This window comes from Lagenorhynchus albirostris, chromosome 5 (genome assembly GCF_949774975.1).
Source record: "Lagenorhynchus albirostris chromosome 5, mLagAlb1.1, whole genome shotgun sequence".
Classification (NCBI taxonomy): domain Eukaryota; kingdom Metazoa; phylum Chordata; class Mammalia; order Artiodactyla; family Delphinidae; genus Lagenorhynchus; species Lagenorhynchus albirostris.
In genome coordinates this window covers 71,864,407-71,883,358 of record NC_083099.1, presented here as the reverse complement: position 1 = coordinate 71,883,358, position 18,952 = coordinate 71,864,407, and the positions used below count along the sequence as shown (strand labels likewise).

Genomic DNA, 18,952 nt, shown 5'->3' with positions numbered 1-18,952 from the left:
AATTTTATATCAATTCATCTTAATCATGTTACTATTTGAATTTTGGCCCCTTTTGCTTAATAACATATTTTAATTTTATCTTTATTTGCTCGATTGCCTGTTTAATATCTCTCTCTTTTCTACTGGACTGTAAATTCCACTGAGGTAGAAAAACATCTGTTTTTCTCAACAATGTGTCCCCCGCTCCTAGCACAATGCCTGACAGATAGTGTTTTATTTCTCCCGTGTGTGGTCATAACTTTTTTAAAATGAATGAACCAACAAAATAGTGTAGCCACTTTGGAAAACAGTCCAGTAGTTCCTCGAAACTTGAAACACAGAGTTACCATGGGACCCAGCAATTCTACTCCTAGGTATGTGACCAAGAGGACTGAAAACCTATGTCCACACAAAAACTTGTAGACAAATGTTCTCAGCGCATTATTCATAACAGCCAAAAAGTGGAAACAACCCAAATGTCCATCAACTGATGAAAAGATAAATAAATCTGGTACAACCATACAATGGATTATTTTTCAGCCATAAAAAGAAATAACATACGGATACATGCTACAACATGGATGACGCTTAAAAACATTATGCTAAGTGAAAGAAGTCAGTCACAAAAAGGTCACTATTGGATGATTCCATTTATAAGGAATGTCCAGCATAGGCAGCTCCATAGAGACAGAGGTAGATGTGTGGTTGCCTAGGGCTGGGAGTGCTTGAGAGGGGTGGAGAGCAACTGCTAGTAGGCACTAGGTTTTTTGGCAGGTAATGAAAATGTTCTAAAATTAGATAACGGTGGTGGTTGCACAGCTCTGTGGATATATTAAAAACCACTGAATTGTACACTTTAAATGGGTGAATTTTATGATATATGAATGGGATCTCAGTAAAGCTATTTTTAAAAATAAAAAAAAGAAATGATATAGTCATGTCCTTTAAGAAAAGTTATTAAAATCAACAAGGAAAATTTTAAATCATAATAATAGTTTGATTTCAAGAACAATAGCCCTGTGTACTTGAACTGACGGCAGTGTGGCTGGATGGGAGGGGACAGATTGCAAAAATCACGGGGCTCCCTGGCTGCGGGGGTCGCGGGGTAAGAGGACTTCGCCTCCAGAGCCCCGCTTGGGCAACGGAACAGGGACACAGGGTGCAGCTCCAACCTCAGAAAAGAGTAAGGGAGGATGCAGAGGGGCGCGTTTGATTCCTCCTTCTTGGCCTCCCACGGCACCCTTTGTATTGTGCCATTTTAACCATCTGGACCAAGCCCCACTCCTCGCGGGATCCCCAGCGCCCAAGCAAGCTCCCCAGGCGCCAAGTGTGTATTGTTTGACTCAGGAAACATGGTGGGTTAATGAACGGGCGAGGTGCCTCACAGTGCGCCGGCAGGTCACTGTATCCCGCTCTGGCCGCCGGGTTTGGGGGTGCGTGGTAGCGAAGGGGTCCGCGGGAGCCGTGCTGCCGCTGTCTGGGGGGCGTGGGGCGCAGCCTTTGTGCAGAGGCTGCTCCCGGCTTCCGCCACTGGGGGGCGGCCTCCCGCCCGCCGACCCCCGACAATAGCGCGAGGGGTGGGGAGCCGCGCGTTCCCGGAAACTTTTCCCTCGAGTCTTGACCGCCGCCGCCCGCCCCCTGAAGCGCGGATCTGGGCGCGCCCATCTCCGGCCTGCGGTCGGCGCGCTCGGCTGGGGCCGCCGCGAAGGAACAGAACCGGAGGAGACGCGCGGGGAGGCAGCGCCCGGGGCGGCGGGCAGCGGGGGGAGGCTGCGCGCGGGTCCCCGGCCAGGCGGAGGCGCGGGCACCGGGCCAGGCGAAGCTGATACAGCCATGGGGGAGGCGCCCAGCCCTGCGCCCGCGCTCTGGGACTGGGACTACCTGGACCACTGCTTCGCCCGCCACCGTGTCTGCATCTCCTTCGGCCTGTGGATCTGCGCCTTCTCCTGCTGGATCGCCGTCCACGCGCTGTAATGGGGACTGGGGCCGGGCGGCGCCAGGGCGGGGACCGGGGCGGCAGCGGGGGGAAATGGGGCGCTGCCCCCTGCCAACTCGCGCTTGGAAACCTAGAGGGAAGGGGGCAGAAAGGGAGGATGCAGGAGGCAGCACAATTGCAGGATCGAGAGGAACATTTTGCTGTAGACTGAAATCAGATACTTCTTTCCGGATTCCACGCACAGGAGACTGGGCTGGGAGCCAGCAGGAGGAGGCTGGGTGGTGCAGTGGACGGGGCCGTGGACTGGGAGCAGCCAGTCCTGGGTTCTAGTGTCAGCCTTTCCCCGTTTACTGGCCGTGTGAGCTGGGCGAGCTATAAGATCCCTGGGGCCCGTTTTACTCACGTAAATGGGCCTGATAGCACATAGGACGGCTGGGAGGATCAAATAGTACTGGTAAAGCTCTTACTAAATGCTCATTAAACAGCATTATTATTGCTCCAACACTGCCATCAACCCTTGGCGGAGGGCAAGGGCCTTGGACAAGTCTCTCAATGTTTCTGGCCTCAATTTACTGGCCCTCTTAGCTGAGAAGAGGGGAGGCTAGTATCCGACTCTGGCCACAGACTTTGCCCTGGTCTGTCTGACACCTGGAGTGTTTTGGCCAAGTGGTCCCCATAACCTGGGTTCTAAGGGTGAAGTCTGGGTAAAGATGGTCTCCAGCTCTTCTGCCACCCTGTCCCAAGCTCTGGAGGATGGTGCCACCCACGTATTCCCTGGCAGGGGAGAAGGACCACCCCTGAGGGAGGCTGACACCGGCTCACCTTTGACAGGCAGTCACGTTCCCCTCAGGCATTTGACGCTGGTGGAGAGATTCTGCAGCTCCACTGCCCAGTCCCTGGAATATGAATAAGAAGACACTTAGAACAGTTACTGAGGGCCTAGTGCTGCGTTAACTCACTGATCCCTGCCACAGCCCCATGGGGTAGGGACTGTCATTGATCCCGCTTAGATGAGAAGCCTGAGCTGCTGAGAGGTTAACTAACTTGCCTGAGTAAATGGGAAGAACCGAAATCCCAGAACCTACTAGAAAGGGGCAGGCTTGTGAGGTAAACTACCCAGATCAGAGGATGGGAACTAACAAGGCACTTTATGTGCCTTATCTCACTTGTCCCTCACCGCCACCCTCTAAAGCCAGTATTATTAGACGTCTTACCCTCCAGGAACTAAGGCTTGGGGAGGTTAAGGAGCTCCCTCGAGAATGCCCAGTGGCCAGGCTGAGAGCACAGCCTCTGCCTTTTCGCCTTGCCTCAGCTGTGTGGGGACTGGGTCAGAGTCAGCCCAGGATCCCTGACCCCTAAGAGCTGGGGAAGTGGCCGGAGAGCCGCAGGGCACACGCAGAGCCGCCACACGTGAAGCAGAGGCCTGCCGTTAACTCACCTTTCACCATAGGCCTCAGTGTTCTCCTTTCTCAAATGGGAGGGTTGAAATGAATTATTTCTTTTTTAAAATCAATTTATTTATTTATTTATTTGTTTTATCTTTTTGGCTGTGTTAGGTCTTGGTTGCCACACACGGGCTTTCTCTGGTTGTGGTGAGCGGGGGCTGCTCTTCGTTGTTGTGGTGCGTGGGCTTCTCATGGCGGTGGCTTCTCTTGTTGCAGAGCACGGACTCCAGGCGCGCAGGCCTCAGTAGTTGTGGCACACGGGCTCAGTAGTTGTGACTCGCGGGCTATAGAGCGCTGGCTCAGTAGTTGTGGCGCACGGGCTTAGTGGCTCTGCAGCATGTGGGATCTTCCCAGACCAGGGCTCGAGCCCGTGTCCCCTGCATTGGCAGGCGGATTCTTAACCACTGCGCCACCAGGGAAGCCCTAAATGAATTATTTCTAATTTGGGTCCAACTCAGAGAGTCTCTAATGTAGGAGTCTTCACTCCTGGGCCTTGAAACAGTTTCAGGACCCACAGTATTCCTACTGTGAGCTTTGGGCTTCGGCTGGCTGGTTGGGGAATGTTTGGGAGCCCAATGGCCTTCTGTCCTCATTCATTAGTCCCAAGGGCTGATGCTCAGGACCAGCCATATGGTCCTAATGATGCAGAGTGAGCACCACCCTGTGGTTAAATGAAGTGAAACCAGAGCTGCAATCGTGCCTCAGTTTCTCCATAGAAATGGAGCAGGGAAACATCTAGAATAAAGTATTTCCAAGATTCGGTCAATGATGCTGACAGAGAGACATCTGGCCCCTTCCAGTCTGTCCTGCCTTCCTGCGCTTGTTCCTGGGGGTGGAAAGCGGGCAGTAAGGGAGAGAAGCCAGCAGTGGGGCCCCTAGGGGGAGGCCAGCCCAAAGTGCCATCGCAGCTTAGCGGAGTCTCCCCCGGTGTGTGAGGAACGTGCGCCCAAAATGAAATCAGTTTGGATGCAGCTGGCAGAAGCCAGGCCATTTCACCGCACAGATGGATTAGAAGGATTGCATTTTAATTTCAAAGAAGCCAGTTGCCTTTTTAATCCAGGCAATTAACTCTGCTCTGCAGTTAAACTGCAATGATTGGGTTACTTTTATAACCCTCCTGTTGCCTTTCAAAACATAACAGCTGACAGCTCATTTGTCAGCACTGAGTGGTGGGTCACGAACTTGAGGCAGCCAGATTTGTAGGAGGAATTTCTTTCATCCTTTCACGAGGTCTGCCTCCTGCCATGGGCTTGTTGGTCAGAGGTTCGGAGGCTTTCCATCCTTTCTTTAACCACCTGTAAACTAAGGTCAAAACCACCTGCTGAATATCGGGAAGAAAGTGATTCTGAGGGACCTAAAGTCACAATTGCCCTTTTCAGACACCTGCTTTGGGAACCCAAACTCACGTCTCTGTGTTCTGCCCACACGCCTGTCTGTCCCCGCAGGCTTCTCTATCTGAGGTGTGGGAAGAAATCCGGACGGGACCAATCGGTGCTGTGTGCTGCCTGCTGCCTCCTGACCAGCCTGTGTGACACCATCGGGGCGATTCTGGCCAAACAGCTCACCATCCAGGTGTGTTGGGCCTACAGGTGACAGTGGTTTCTGTCTCGTTCCTTCCCCATGCAAGGCAGTTTCACCTCAGGGCTTGTGCCGCTGCTGGCCTTCCTGCTCCTCCAATACCCACGTGGCTCACTGCTCACCTCCTTTAAGTCTTTGCTCAGATATCTCCTTCTCAATAAGGCCTCCCTGATCACCCGTTTAAAAGTGTGCCCTGCCTCTACCACAGGTGCTCCAGACAACCTCATTGCTCTAGTTTTCCCTAATATACCATCGACTTTACTTATTCATTATGTTTATGGCTTACTGTATGTTAACCCCTACTAGAATGTCGGCTCCATAAGGGCAAAAATTTTTATTCGCTACCATATCCCCATCACTTAAAACACCAGCTGACGCATAGTAGATATCCAGTAAAAAGGGATTGTTGCTGTTACTGGTTTTAGAGCCCAGGGCCCAGCCGCAGCTCAGGCAGGGGTGTCTGAATCCTTTCCCAGGTGGTGATGTGGGCTTTGGAGCAAGTCAGAAGCAGTTTCAAGTTTTTCCAACGTCTAGACCCTCAAACAAATCTGTGTAGAAGGGGCTTATCCCAAAACACATATCCCAAGGAGGACCTATGGGTCCCACCTCAGGGGGCTGGTCCTGGCCTTTTGCCATCCAGGTAGATGTGAAAGAGGGGAGCCTAGTGGTTGGACACAGATTTGGAGAGTTCTAGACCCTGCTGTGAGCAGCGTTCTAGCAGAAACAAATCACCTTTCCTTCTGGGAGCCCATTGTCATTAGCTGATAGACTATAATGAGGCCTAGCTCAAGTCCAATAATAATAGCTGATATTTATTAAATACTTAACTATGTACTTGACATTAAGGGCTTTTCATGTATTAACTCATTTAATCCTCAAATCGACCTATGACGTGGGTGCTCTCATTATCCCTGTTTTATACATGTGGAAACTGAGGCATAGCGAGGTTAAATAACCTTGCTAAAGTCACCCTCTAGTAAGTACAGAGTCAGGATTCAAACCCCAGAACGCATGCTCTTAAGCACTAAGTACAGTGGACCCTTGAACAACATGGCTTTGAACTGTGTGTGTCCACTTATACATGGATTCTTTTCAATAAATACACACTACGGCACTACAGGATCCACAGTTGCTTGAACCATGGATGCAGAACCTCGGATACAAAGGGCTGACTGTAAAGTTATACTTGGAATTTCCACTGCAGAGGAGTCGGTGCCCTAACCCCTGAGTTGTTCAAGTGTCAACTATACCGTCAGTAGCTAGTGCATGTATGGGTGGGTGCATTTTACGTTCGTCCAGTCGCTGGCCTAAGCAGCTTCCCATGTATCGGCCCATACAATCTACTTAACAAGGAGGGAGGCACTGTTATCATCCCTGCTTTCTAGATGAGGAAACCGAGGCCCAGGTAAGTTCAGTGGCTGGGCCAAAGTTGCACAGCAGAGACCATGCTGTCCAGTGGAAAGTGGGGCGGGCTGAGTTCTTATCCCATCTCTCTGATGGGCGTCTGCATAATGGGATTGGTTACTTAAGCACCCCATCTCCTCGTTAGTCAAATGGAGGTGATAACCAACCTTTCCTGGGGTTGGAGGTGTCCCTGGAAGCCCTACATCAGTGGAACACACGTGGTAGAGGAGAGCCAGAATGAGCGGTGCTACAGTTGCTGAAAGGTGTTTGAACACCAAGACCCTCTTTCCTTTACTCCCAGGTCTTCACTGGTGTCTACCTAGCAGCTGTTGACCTGGTGAGCTTTGTGTCCATTCTCTTCCCAGTCTGCAGCTCCAAAGTCAAGTCCAGTTCAGGTAAGTGTGCTGCCATCTGTTCCTGTCTTCACCCATCCACTCATTTCATCCATCAGTGTGCTGAGTGCTTCTCCCTGTCACACCGGAGCCTGGACCCTGCCAAGCACAGACGAATGGGCGAGCTCCCTGGTTTCACCCAGAGCGGGGAGTCAGGGGCCTAAAAGTTAGTTAGCGCTGCTAGTAAGGGGGTGTGGGCTCACAATGGGCAACCAGAGGAGGGGAGGGGCTGCAGGTGTCAGAGAAGGATGTGACGTCGGAACTGGGACCGCAAGGAAGGGCATTCCAGGTGAAAGGGCAGCATGGGCAGAGGTCAGGAAGGGGAGGGGGCGGGGCTTTGGGGATGGACAGTGATACTCAGTGTGCAAGTCCAGGGGCTCCAAGCGAACCACCTGGGCTGCCTCAGGCCGAGCGGGCGCTGGAAGTGACTGAGATGGGATGAGTAGCCTTAAGTATGTGGGACTGGGACTTTCCTGAGAAGGGGCAGCAGTGTGCTCGGACCCTTGTCCCAAAGGGAAATGCTTGCATCAGGGGTGATGTAAGATGCGCTCAGCTGCTCGAGGCTGCCCAGAGGAGGAATGTTCTTTTTGGAATTGTTCAGAGGCGGATCTGTCTTCTATTTCAAGGAGACTTTCAAAGACGATGCTTATCCTACTCACAGCTTTGGTGCCTTGGCACCAGTGTGCCCACTTATAATACATTCACCAAGCTTGTGCCGGTTCCACTCTGTGCCGGGCTCTGTGCAGATTCTAGAACTGGCCGGGCACGGTGCCTGCCTTCAGCGGTCTCCAGTCTAGGACGGGCGACTCTGTGTGCGTGCAGATGCGTATGAAAAAGGATCACGTTGCCCTGCCTTGAAACATAAAACACTGTGAGAGGCTGAGGAAGGGGAAGAGTGCCAGTCATGGGGGGGTGGGGGGATAAGGGGAAGGGGGGAAAACCCAACCACAGGCCCTTGAAGGGGGGTGAGGGGCTGGCCTGTGGAACAGTGGGGGAGCCCATCCTGGCCTCGGGTCTGGGGTCGACACCAGTTCTTCCCACGCAGCTGTCTGTCGAGTTCCAGATCCCGGGAGCCCTGTGGGACCTTGGTGTCTGTTGCAGGTCGGGGCTCCCGGGAGAGAAAGAGGAGGCGGCAGCTCAGGGCCAGCATATTTGCCCTGGTCCTGCCGCTGAGCCTGGGCCCAGGCTGGGCTCTGTGGGCCGCTGTCCCGAAGGCTTCAGGCCCCATCCGAGGGTCGCAGCGGAGGCTGCTGGGAAGCCTGGTACAGGTGAGGTCGAGCCTGCTCAGGGGGACCTGACGGCGGGGGGGGGGGGGGGGGGCGGGGGCAATGCGGGCCCCTCCCTTTCTCCTAGTTCCAACAAATGCCCTGGGGGTGGGCATCAGGGTTAGGCCTTGTTGGGAAGAACCTTCTAAAAGCAGAAAAGGACGGGCCTGGGGTGCATGGGCATATCCTCAGGGTGCTGAGTGTATCACTGCTCCCGCAGGACAATACTGAAATCCTTGGCTACCTGCTGGGTGGCATCGCAGCCTTGGGTGCCTGGGCTTCCCGGATCCCCCCACTCTCCAGAATCGTGAGTCTGGGGCCGGGACTGTGGGTCACCCTGGCAGGTCTTAGGGCATCTGGGAGCATCCTCCCAGCTCCAGGTCACCGGGGTGGAGAGGTGGTGTCTCCGTTCACATGTGCGCGTGTGGGTGTGTACGTGGGTGTGTGTGCGTGTATACACGTGTGTGGGCAGCGAACAGCCATCCCCAGGCCTCGGAGAGTCCTGAGACTCACAGGGAGAGGGCACCGTGTTCTCTCCATTTTTCGTAGCAAATGAAAATCAGGCTCTCCGGAAGGAGTCCCTGAGTTTGGATGGATAAGCACCCCATTAAGGAGCGAGAAGATCTGAGCTTTTAGAGAACAGGGTCATGCAGCTCCTGGGGTCTGTGTATTCGAGAGTGTCTTGTTGGCAGTATTTTTCGGGCATCTGGGGTTAGGGAAGTCATGTGATGGCCAGTCCCTTGGGGGAACAGACGTGCCTTGAGATGCCCTGCTTGCCCTTGGGGAGCTCACAGTCTCCCCAAGGAAGACACAGAAATGGGAAGCAGGATGTTTGAATGCTCTAAGAAAGAATCGAATGTTTGGGGTTCTGGAAGAAAGAGAGAAGCCTCCTGCATTATTCAAATGAGCGAGGGTGAAAACTGTTCACACTGCCAGGCACTGGGTGCTGGCGCGGCCCCAGGTTGGCAGCGAAGGCCAGGTGGGGTCTAAGGAGGCAGAGGCGAAGGGAAGGCACTCAGGGCAGAGCAGAGTGTGCGGGAAAGACCACCGAGGCAGGAGAGCGCCTGCCGAAGAGCCCCATATTGACGCATGGAAATGGTGGGGCCTGACGCCAGAAATGTGACGGCTCATCAATTAGTCCTGCCCAAGAGCACTGTGGTTTAACAGCAATCCCAGGAGAACAGGATTTGAGGAGGCGGGTGCTTCGTTGACCGCTCGTGGGAGCTGCAGCCTGAAACCTCCCGTGGCACAGGGCCTCATCAGCAAAGATGCTGTCTCCAGGGCAAGGGAGGGGAGCGTGGGGAACACTGTGCTCAGTTCAGCCACCGCTGGGATGGGCCTCCAGGGTGTGGTCAGGGCTGGGAAGCCATGTCACATGCGGGCCTTTGAAGGAACAGTTGCAGTGCCCTGACCACCTGTGTTAGTTTCCTGCTGCTGCCATAACAAAGTATCCCAGACTCTGAACAACAGAAACATACTGTCTTTAAGTCCTGGAGGCCAGAGATCCGATACCAAAGTGTCAGCAGGGCCACACTCTTTCTGAAGGCCCTAGAGAGGGATCCGTTCCAGGCCTTTCTCTAAGCTTCTGGTAGTCCCTTGGCTGGTGGCAGCACAACCCCAGGATTTGTGTGGAGTTCTCCCTGTGTGTGTGTGTGTGTGTGTGTGTGGTCGCATGGCTTCCCTCCGTACGTTTCTGTGTCTGACTTTCCTCTTTTCACAAGGACACAGTCCTCTTGGATTAGAGCCCACCGTAATAACCTCAGCTTACCTTGATCATCTGCAAAAACTCTCTTTCCAGATAAGGCCACATTCACTACCTCTGGCGGTTGGGACTCCAACATCTTTTTGGGGGGACACCATTCAACCCATAACACCATCCCACCTAAAATAGCCCCAGGCCAGCCCCACCGCTGTGTCCCTCCCTCTGCTTAATTTTCTTCCTCGCATTTATCACAGCCTGAATGAGCTCCTTTAGTTACTTACCAGGTTGCTGCCTGGTCCCCCAGCAGAGCATCAGCAGTGTGAGAGCAGTGCCCTTGTCTGTTTCATTTCTCACTGTGTTCCAGGTGCTTGGGGTCTGCCCAGGGTAGCTTCCAGCAGACACTTCTTAATGAGTCACTGCATTTGGCCTAGAGAAAAGGAAGCTCACGGATACAGGAAACAGAGGGCTATCCTGGGGCAGAAAGAGCAGCCTTGTTCTTTGCAGTCTCGGAGAACAGGACCAAGACCAGAATCAATAACCAAGAGGTTACTGGGAGGGCCGCTTCCCATTCGGTTAAAGGAAGAATTCCATGGGTTAGACACTTTCCCCAGTGCCTGGCATGTTGAGAACAGCTGGTGGTGTTGTTCCTGCTTTAGGAGGTAGTGGGCTTCTCATCACTAGAGGCATTCAAACCTGATGGCCCCTTGGCAAGAAGATAGAGGGAGATTGCAAGGGGACTGAGCTGGGCAATCTCGGAGGGGCTGCCAGCCCTGAGTGTCTCTGGTCCCATGAATAACCCAGAGCTAGGGTTCCCTCGTTAGGGAGAAAGCCAGCAGGGTTGCAGTGCTATGGGAAGCCAAGCCAGCCTGGACTTGGACCCTGGATCCCCCAGAAGCTGCTTCTAATTTACCCCTGCAGGGGGCGCTGAGGAGCAGCCTGGCTGGGAGGCTTTGGTGGGAAAAGTTCCCATTTTTCCAGGAGCAAGTCCTTGAACAGGACAAAGGGTGCGAAACACGCACTGATCAGTAAAGCATTGTGCTGACAACACCGGGAATCATTGCTGCTGTAAGAGTGTCTGAGGCACAGCCCGCTTCCAGTCCCCAGCGCGGATTTGCCGGGAAGCCACCAGGCAGGTCGTCCTCCCAGCCGTCTGTCCTGACCTGCTAGACAGGCCTGTGTGTGCTGGAGAAATTCATACCACATCTCGAGTCACCGAGCCAGTTCCAGTCTTCAAGCAGTGATGCTTGAAGCACAGCTGTGTGTTCAGTGCCGCAGGCGGAGCCCTCTAGACCCTAGTACCGACCCTGAGAAGAGCTTGAGTTCTGAGTCAGTGGGCGCTGGGCGTGGGTTGGCAGGGAGTGAGAGCAGAGGGCTCCCCCAGCTTGGCCTCATCCAGCTCAGGGCCTAGCCCGGCTCTGCAAGTCACCTTCCCCTCTGCCCATCAATGTCCTCTGTAAAATGGGGGTGGGTGGGCTGGAGGACCCCAAAGTCTTCCCGCCATAGCCATGCTGCTGGGCCGTGTGAGGTGGGACGGGCTGATGGGAAGGAGTGACACTCCACCCGCAACCTCTGGGGCCAGTGGGCCAGGGGCCACTGTCCCCGGCTGCGTGCCGTCTGCTCAGGGGGTGGCAGGCCAGAAACAGGGAGGCCTGGGAACAAAACTGGAAGAGATGCAGAGGTAGATATAACACTCCTGAGGAATCTATTTCTTTTTCTTCCCCTTCCCTTGGCCGTGCTGTGTGGCTTGTGGGATCCTAGTTCCCCAACCAGGGATTGAACCCAAGCCCTTGGCAGTGAAAGCGTGGACACCCAACCACTGGACCACCGGAGAATCCCCAGGAATCTTTTTTTATTTTATTTTATTTTATTTATTTATTTTTGGCTGTGTTGGGTCTTTGTTGCTGCGCGCGGACTTTCTCTAGTTGCGGCGAGCAGGGGCTACTCTTCGTTGCAGTGCGCGGGCTTCTCATTGTGGTGGCGGAGCACGGGCTCTAGGCGCGTGGGCTTCAGTAGTTGTGGCACATGGGCTCAGTAGTTGTGGCTCGTGGGCTCTAGAGTGCAGGCTCAGTAGCTGTGGCACACGGGCTTAGTTGCTCCGTGGCATGTGGGATCTTCCCAGACCAGGGCTCAAACCCATGTCCCCTGCACTGGCAGGCAGATTCTTATCCACTGCGCCACCAGGCAAGTCCCAGGAATCTTTTTGAGGGTTAAATTAAAATGGAGAAAATCGGCTAAAACATGCTTTTTCTCTTGAATATTTTCCGTTCCTTAACCAAGGTCTGTATGTCTCTAAGTACAATCATCTAATGAGCAAACTAAGTTTTATATATATATATATATAATATAATTTATATTTATGTATTGATTTAAATACCTATGTAATTGTATATAATTGGAAATACATAATATTTGTATATATACTTAATGTGTATATAAAGTGACGTTATACCTGTAAAGGATACTTACATATAAATATTGTATGTTTCCTTTTTTAAAAACCAATATTTCCATTGCTCATTCTCCAGAAATATCCCCTTGGCTTCAAAATTTCCAGAATGTTATCTCTAATTTTCCTGACTTTCCCGTCCCGCCTGGTTCAGAGTTGGTGGCCCCGAGACGAGAAGAGTGGGCCCTTGGTTCTCCATAATTCAGTCTCTGTCCTGCTCTCCCCACTGACATTCACGAGCCCCTGCCCAGTGCTGGGTTCCAGGGCACCGAGATGGTGAGGACCTCAGCCCTGCTCTCAGGAGCCCTCTGTCTGTTGGACAGACAGATGTGTAAGGAGCTAAGTCATGATCAGGGTGAAAGGCACTCCAATAGAGGGATATGTCAGAGGTGTGAGGGACCCTGAAGAGGGAATAACTTGCTCCCCTTAGGGTGGAGGTGTTAAGGGATGGTTTCCCAGAGTTGGGTTTAAGCCAGGTTCTGAGGGATGAATAGGAGTTCACCAGACAAAGAAAACAGCTTTCTTTTTTTTTGGCCACGCCGCGCGGCTTGCAGGATCTTAGTTCGCCAACCAGGGATCGAACCCATGCCCTCTGCAGTGGAAGCGAGGAGCCCTAACCACTGGACTGCCAGGGAATTCCTGGAAGCAGCTTGAAGCCCAACAGAAGTGGCACCTCTGGGGACTGGCCATGGGCAGAGGGCTTGCCCTCCAACCTCTTACATCACCAGGGGCCTGGGTCTTAGAATCAGCTTTAAGGGAGCTGAGGGAGGTGGCAGTGTTCCTCCCAGCCCAGCCCCCTTCTTTCTCTGCCCAGTGCTGGGGTAGGACATTTCCCTCCATCTACCTGTGGACCCGGCTCCTGTCGGCCCTGGCTGGCCTCCTCTACGCCTCGGCCATCGTGGCCCATGACCGGCGGCCTGAATACCTGCTACGGGCCACACCCTGGTTCCTGACCTCCCTCGGCCGTGCAGCGCTGGACCTCACCGTATCCACCCCAGGCCCGGGGGCTTGGCTGCTGTGTCTCATCTGCCCTCCTACCCTCTTGCTAGAAAGAATTCTTTCCCAGTAGCCAGGGTGGTGGTTTGAATTCTGGGGGAGGCAGACACAATTGCAATGTGCAGTTTTGTGCTTTGTGTCCTTTTAAAATGTTATTTATTTGTTCATTTATTTGGTTGCACCGGGTCTTAGTTGTGGCAGGCTGGCTCCTTAGTTGCAGCTCGCTGGCTTCTTAGTTGCGGCATGCGTGTGGGATCTAGTTCCCTGACAAGGGATCGAACCTGGGCGGCCTGCATTGGGAGTGCAAAGTCTTACCCACTGCGCCACCAGGGAAGTCCCTCCTCCTTTTTATTTTTTTTTTAATAAGAAGAAATATCTCTTGACTGGAGCTTTGTGAAACAGCAGAGGGGAGTATGAAGCTTCCTGGCCTTGGGATCACAGAAGAGCCAGGCTCCTGTCTCGGTGCTGCTCCCCACCTGGATTAGTCCCTGTCCTCTGTGAACCTGTTTTCCTCACCTTTGCCTTGTCTTCTCACAGGCTGGGAAGGGCTTTGCAAGTTGACCTGCCCTACACGGGTGATCATCTGCTTTCTGTCCTCTTCGGTGCTGGAAGCCTGGGGTGGGGAAGCAGAGAGAAAAGCTGTCAGTGATCGCTGAGCCCGTTTCTGATCCCCAAGCAGGTGTTGCCTGATGTGCTGACACCCCAGTGACCTTGGTGTGAGGGCCTCAAGGGCAAGCTAAGCTCAAACAGTGGTGAGTGGAGATGCTGGGTGGGGTTGGGGGAGGGGTGGAAAACCTGTAGATTTAGCATAAATAGTTTAGAAATGGATTTTCTCACATACTATTTGAGTCTGCGAGGGCTGCCGTAACACATAACCACAAACGTGATGGCTTAAACCACAGGAATTTATTCTCTCAGCTTTGGAAGCCAGAAGTCCGAAATCCAGGTGGAGTCACACTCTCTCCAGAGGTTGTAGGGGAGAGTCTTTCCCTGACTGTTCCAGCTTCTGGTGGCTCCTGGGGTTCCCTGGCTTCTGGCAGCATAATTTTTTTTTATTTTTTTAACATCTTTATTGGAGTATAATTGCTTTACAATGGTGTGTTAATTTCTGCCTTATAACAAAGTGAATCAGCTATACACATACATATATCCCCATATCTCCTCCCTCTTGCATCTCCCTCCCACCCTCCCTATCCCACCCCTCTAGGTGGTCACAAAGCACCGAGCTGATCTCCCTGTGCTATGCGGCTGCTTCCCACATGTAATCCATTTTACATTTGGTAGTGTATATATGCCACTCTCTCACTTCATCCCAGCTTACCCTTCCCCCTCCCCGTGTCCTCAAGTCCATTCTCTACGTCTGCGTCTTTATTCCTGTCCTGCCCCTAGGTTCGTTAGAACAATTTTTTTTTTTTTAGATTCCATATATATGTGTTAGCATATGGTATTTGCTTTTCTCTTTCTGACTTACTTCACTCTGTATGACAGTCTCTAGGTCCATCCACCTCACTACAAATAACTCAATTTTGTTTCTTTTTATGGCTGAGTAATATTCCATTGTATATATGTGTCACATCTTTATCCATTCATCTGTCGATGGACGGTTTGGTTGCTTCCATGTCCTGGCTATTGTAAATAGAGCTGCAATGAACATTGTGGTACGTGACTCTTTTTTTTTTTTTTTAGATTGGAGTCACCTTTATTATTTTTTTTTACATCTTTATTGGAGTATAATGGCTTTACAATGGTGTGTTAGTTTCTGCTTTATAACAAAGTGAATCAGTTATACATATACATATGTTCCCATATCTCTTCCCTCTTGCGTCTCCCTCCCACCCTCCCTATCCCACCCCTCCAGGCGATCACAAAGCACCGAGCTGATCTCCCTGTGCTATGCGGCTGCTTCCCACTGGCTGCTTCCCACTAGCTATCTACCTTATGTTTGGTAGTGTATATATGTCCATGCCTCTCTCTCGCTTTGTCACAGCTTACCCTTCCCACTCCCCATATCCTCAAGTCCATACTCTAGTAGGTCTGTGTCTTTGTTCCTGTCTTACCCCTAGGTTCTTCGTGACATTTTTTTTTCTTAAATTCCATATATATGTGATAGCATACAGTATTTGTCTTTCTCTTTCTGACTTACTTCACTCTGTATGACAGACTCTAGGTCTATCCACCTCATTACAAATAGCTCAATTTCGTTTTTTTTTATGGCTGAGTGATATTCTATTGTATATATGTGCCACATCTTCTTTATCCATTCATCCGATGATGGACACTTAGGTTGTTTCCATCTCCGGGCGAGCTGGCAGCATAATTTTAATTTCTGCCTCCATCTTCACCTGGCCTTTTTCCCTTTGTGTATCTCTGCATTACTTCTCTTCTTCCTGTGAGGTTCCTGCCACAGGACTTACCTTATCCACCCTAATCCACTACCACCTCATCTTAACTAATTATATCAGCAAAGACCCTGTTTCCAAATAAGATCACATTGTGAGGGTCCGAGTGGATATGAATTTTGGGAGGACACTCTTCAACCCACTACGTGTACTGTCCTTGTAAGCCAGGGAAAATGGTTTTCAAAATCTTTTTGTGTAACAAGTATCTATTAAGTGCTTGTTAGAGGCAGCGTCTGGCTGGGTACTGGGCCCTCAGGGGGATAGCAGCTAGGGAGTGTTGGACCTGGCTCTGTCCTCAGATGAGCTGTGTCTGTTCTGGGGCCGACCCGACAGGATGATCCCGGGGAGGTAAGGAACCAGCCCAGGATGGAGCCCTCAGGGTGCAGAGGTGAAGGCAGCACCGGTGGCTGAAGTCCTCCGCCTCTGTGGACCTTAACTTCACTTCTCAGATCATTTTCCTTTCCTGGGTGATGAAGAGCAAGCTGAGACATGCTTTGGGGTTTGCCTCTGAAGCCAGAGAGAATGCCGACACCCAAGCCCTTTTGACCTGTGCAGAGAAGGAGGAAGAAAACCAGGAGGCAAGGACCGAGGCAAGGTCTCACAGCTGGACGGGGCCCCCCGGTGTTTGTGCACAGCATGGGCAGAGGCAGCGAGCCTCACCGGGGCCGGGCCTGGGAATCCTGGGGGTCCCCACGAGCTTGGCCAGTTGGTCACTTTAAAAAACTACTGTTACGCGCAATGCTGAGTGCCCTGAATAAGTAGGATCCTCTGTTTTCCCAAGGACAAAATATTTTTTAAGTTTGCTATTACGCTATTTGGTAATTTACATATATATATTTAAGTTCACATACTATATAAATTAATACGTTAGTTTAGAAGTAATGTGCTTTTTGCCCTCATTTCGTAAAAACTTAAGTTCCCACTTGTGCATGCATCTGACATCCACATACTAACACGGCTTTTTTTTAAAGTTGGTATCACTAAAAAGCTGATTTTTAAAAGTGCTGCTTACAAATAACTTCCACCCTTTACAATGATGTCATACCAGTGAATGTGTCTGTCTCTGCCTTTTGCTGATTTAATCAGGTGACCCCTCTAAGTAAGCAGAACTGTGCTAACTGAGGCAATTTTTCTTTGTCAAAAGTCCTTGTTGCAAATAGTTGAGAAAGTGCCTCATAATAATAAGAGAGCTGGTAAAGAGTTGAACATACAGCAGCTCCCCCTTTTCTAAGATCATTTTTTGAGGAAAAAAAGTCTCGCCTACTACCTGGACTCCTCACTACCTTCATTTCTTTCGGAGTAGAAATGAGGCTCCGTGTGAGTGAACCGGGTCCCCTCCTCCGAATTTTCTAGGTTTAACAGTGTAATCTGACTGAGTTAATGAAGTAGAAGGTAGTGTGGGTATGACCAAGGTAAAAGGGGAGATACAGGTGCTTAGACCAAAGATCCAAGTTCCCAAGGAGGCTCTAGTGGGAAGTTATTTTCATTCCATTCTAGAAACTGTTACAAAATTATATCCCAATGGGGAGCTAAGGTATTTCAAGAGAGCCCTGTGTGTTTAGTATTTTGAAGACAGGAAGTGGAGCCTTTGTAATCTCTTCAGCAGTCTTTCCATCAGTGGTTCTCAAAGTGTGGTCCCCGGACCAGCACTGCCTGGAAACTTGTTAGAAATGCAGATCTTAGGGCTCCACCCAGCTCTACCAAATCCAAAACCCGGGGTGTTTTTATAAGTCCTCTGGGTGCTTCTGGTACGCAGTAAAGTTCAAGAACCACACTGCTTTACAAAAACACTTATTTAGCACCCATTTCAGTGGTTCCCAAACTTTCCCATAATTTAGAATGATCTGGGGGGCTTTTAAACTCTGCAAGTCACATCCATACCAATTAAATCAGAATGTCTGGTGTGGGGCGGGGTGGGGGGTGAGAGCTAAACTTCAGTTGTTTGGTTTTTTAAGAAGCCCAGGTGATTCCACAGTGCAGCCAAGTTTGGGACCCACCCACCTACTGTGACCTCAAAGAGGCAGATAAGATACATCTCACAGGAAGCAGAAAGTGAGATGTGCCATAAAAGAACAGAAAAAAATACTGTAGGGGTTCTTTTGAAGAAACTGGGATCGTGTTTTGAGAAAAGGTCTCCTGACTTTAAGAATCCCCCTTTCTGTCTCCCCATCCCCGCTTGAAAGAATTCGGACTGGGTGCCTCTCACCACGCTTCCTTACTGCAAGCCCCTCAAGAGGATGGCAGCTGTCAGCCGCTACCTGGAGCTGACCATCGAGCCTGTGCAGCAGGTAAGTGGCTGTGGGCCACAGAAGGGTGGGAGGTAGTCCTGGAAGGCTTCCTGGAGGAAGTGACACTTTAGCTACAGGAGGGGCGGAATGAGGCAGGAAAGCCTGTAAAAAGAGGAAGGAACTCTCAGAGGCCTTGGTGGGGGGCGGGCGGTGGTGGTCAGATGAAGGGGAGCTCGGAGATGAAAGGGTGGAGGCGGCATAAGTGTGAGATCGCAGAGGGTGACGGGAGTACAGGAGGCTTCAGGACTAGAGACTCAGGGTCAGACGTGCATTTTAGAGCCGTCACTCAGGCATTGTTGGGGGGCAGACTAGGGAGTGGAGACTAGAAGCAAGGGGGTCAGTGAGGGACAGTTGTAAGTCCAGGAAAGACATGATGTGGCCTGAACCAAGGCTGCAGCCGATGGAGAAGCAGAGCTGCAGTGGAGTCGGCAGGTAGAGCAGTGGGGGCAGTGAGGATGTGGTGGTGAAGAGGACTGCATGCTCCAGATGACTCCCAGGGTTCTGCACGGGGGGCCTTCAGGAGGAAGAGTGTTGGAGGGAAAGAGGCGACAGGAAGCCCACTCCATGTCCCGCACCCCACTAAGTCGTTCCTGTCGAGGCTACAGCGACCTCCCAGTTGCTAAATCCCGGGGTCATTTCTGTCCAGTTGAGGTTCAACTCGTTTGGCCGCCTGCTTCTTCTGATTTCTGGGCCCCTCCCTGTCCTGTTTTTTCTGCCACCCTCACCTCTGCGGGCTCCTCCTGGTGAGCGGACTTCAAGGTTGCTGTACCGCAGCTCCGCCTCAGGAGGGCTCCCTTCTCTGGGTACACTCTTCCAGTCCCATAGCCCTACCTGCCAGCTCTGGCTGATTTCCCTGGCCTGTGTCTCCATCCTTTTCCTCTCCTTCAGTTCCAGTCTTGGCTGCCCCACTACCTCTTCATCCTCCCTCTTCATCGTCCCCATGTGGCATCTCACACGTGCCGTGTCCAATACAGAATTCTGGATTTCCATGTCCAGACCAGCTCCTCTCCCCATCTTCCTCATGTCAGTAAGCGACACCACTGTCCGTGCAGTGGGTCAAACTCAGATTCCTCTCTTTCCCTCACTATACGCCCGTGCCCATATCACCCGTCTGTGAGTCTC

At 51.7% G+C, this 18,952-nt stretch overlaps 1 protein-coding gene across 6 annotated transcripts in view; it reads left to right on the top strand.

Annotated features, from left to right (window-relative positions):
- The first annotated feature begins 1,606 nt into the window (after positions 1–1,606).
- The window catches only part of TMEM44 (transmembrane protein 44), a 35,422-nt gene continuing 18,076 nt past the window's right edge, over positions 1,607–18,952 (top strand). For 2 of the 6 annotated variants that reach the window (XM_060150327.1, XM_060150325.1), the window contains exons 1-8: positions 1,628–1,949; positions 4,806–4,932; positions 6,644–6,737; positions 7,836–8,002; positions 8,220–8,306; positions 12,962–13,132; positions 15,992–16,132; positions 17,726–17,830. In XM_060150327.1, the coding sequence (XP_060006310.1) occupies positions 1,813–1,949; positions 4,806–4,932; positions 6,644–6,737; positions 7,836–8,002; positions 8,220–8,306; positions 12,962–13,132; positions 15,992–16,132; positions 17,726–17,830 (1,029 nt within the window). In that variant the 5' untranslated portion in view covers positions 1,628–1,812. Of the gene's footprint in view, positions 1,950–4,805; positions 4,933–6,643; positions 6,738–7,835; positions 8,003–8,219; positions 8,307–12,961; positions 13,133–15,991; positions 16,133–17,725; positions 17,831–18,952 lie in introns of all 6 variants that reach the window. The other 4 variants (XM_060150328.1, XM_060150330.1, XM_060150326.1 and 1 more) reach the window with 4 other exon arrangements.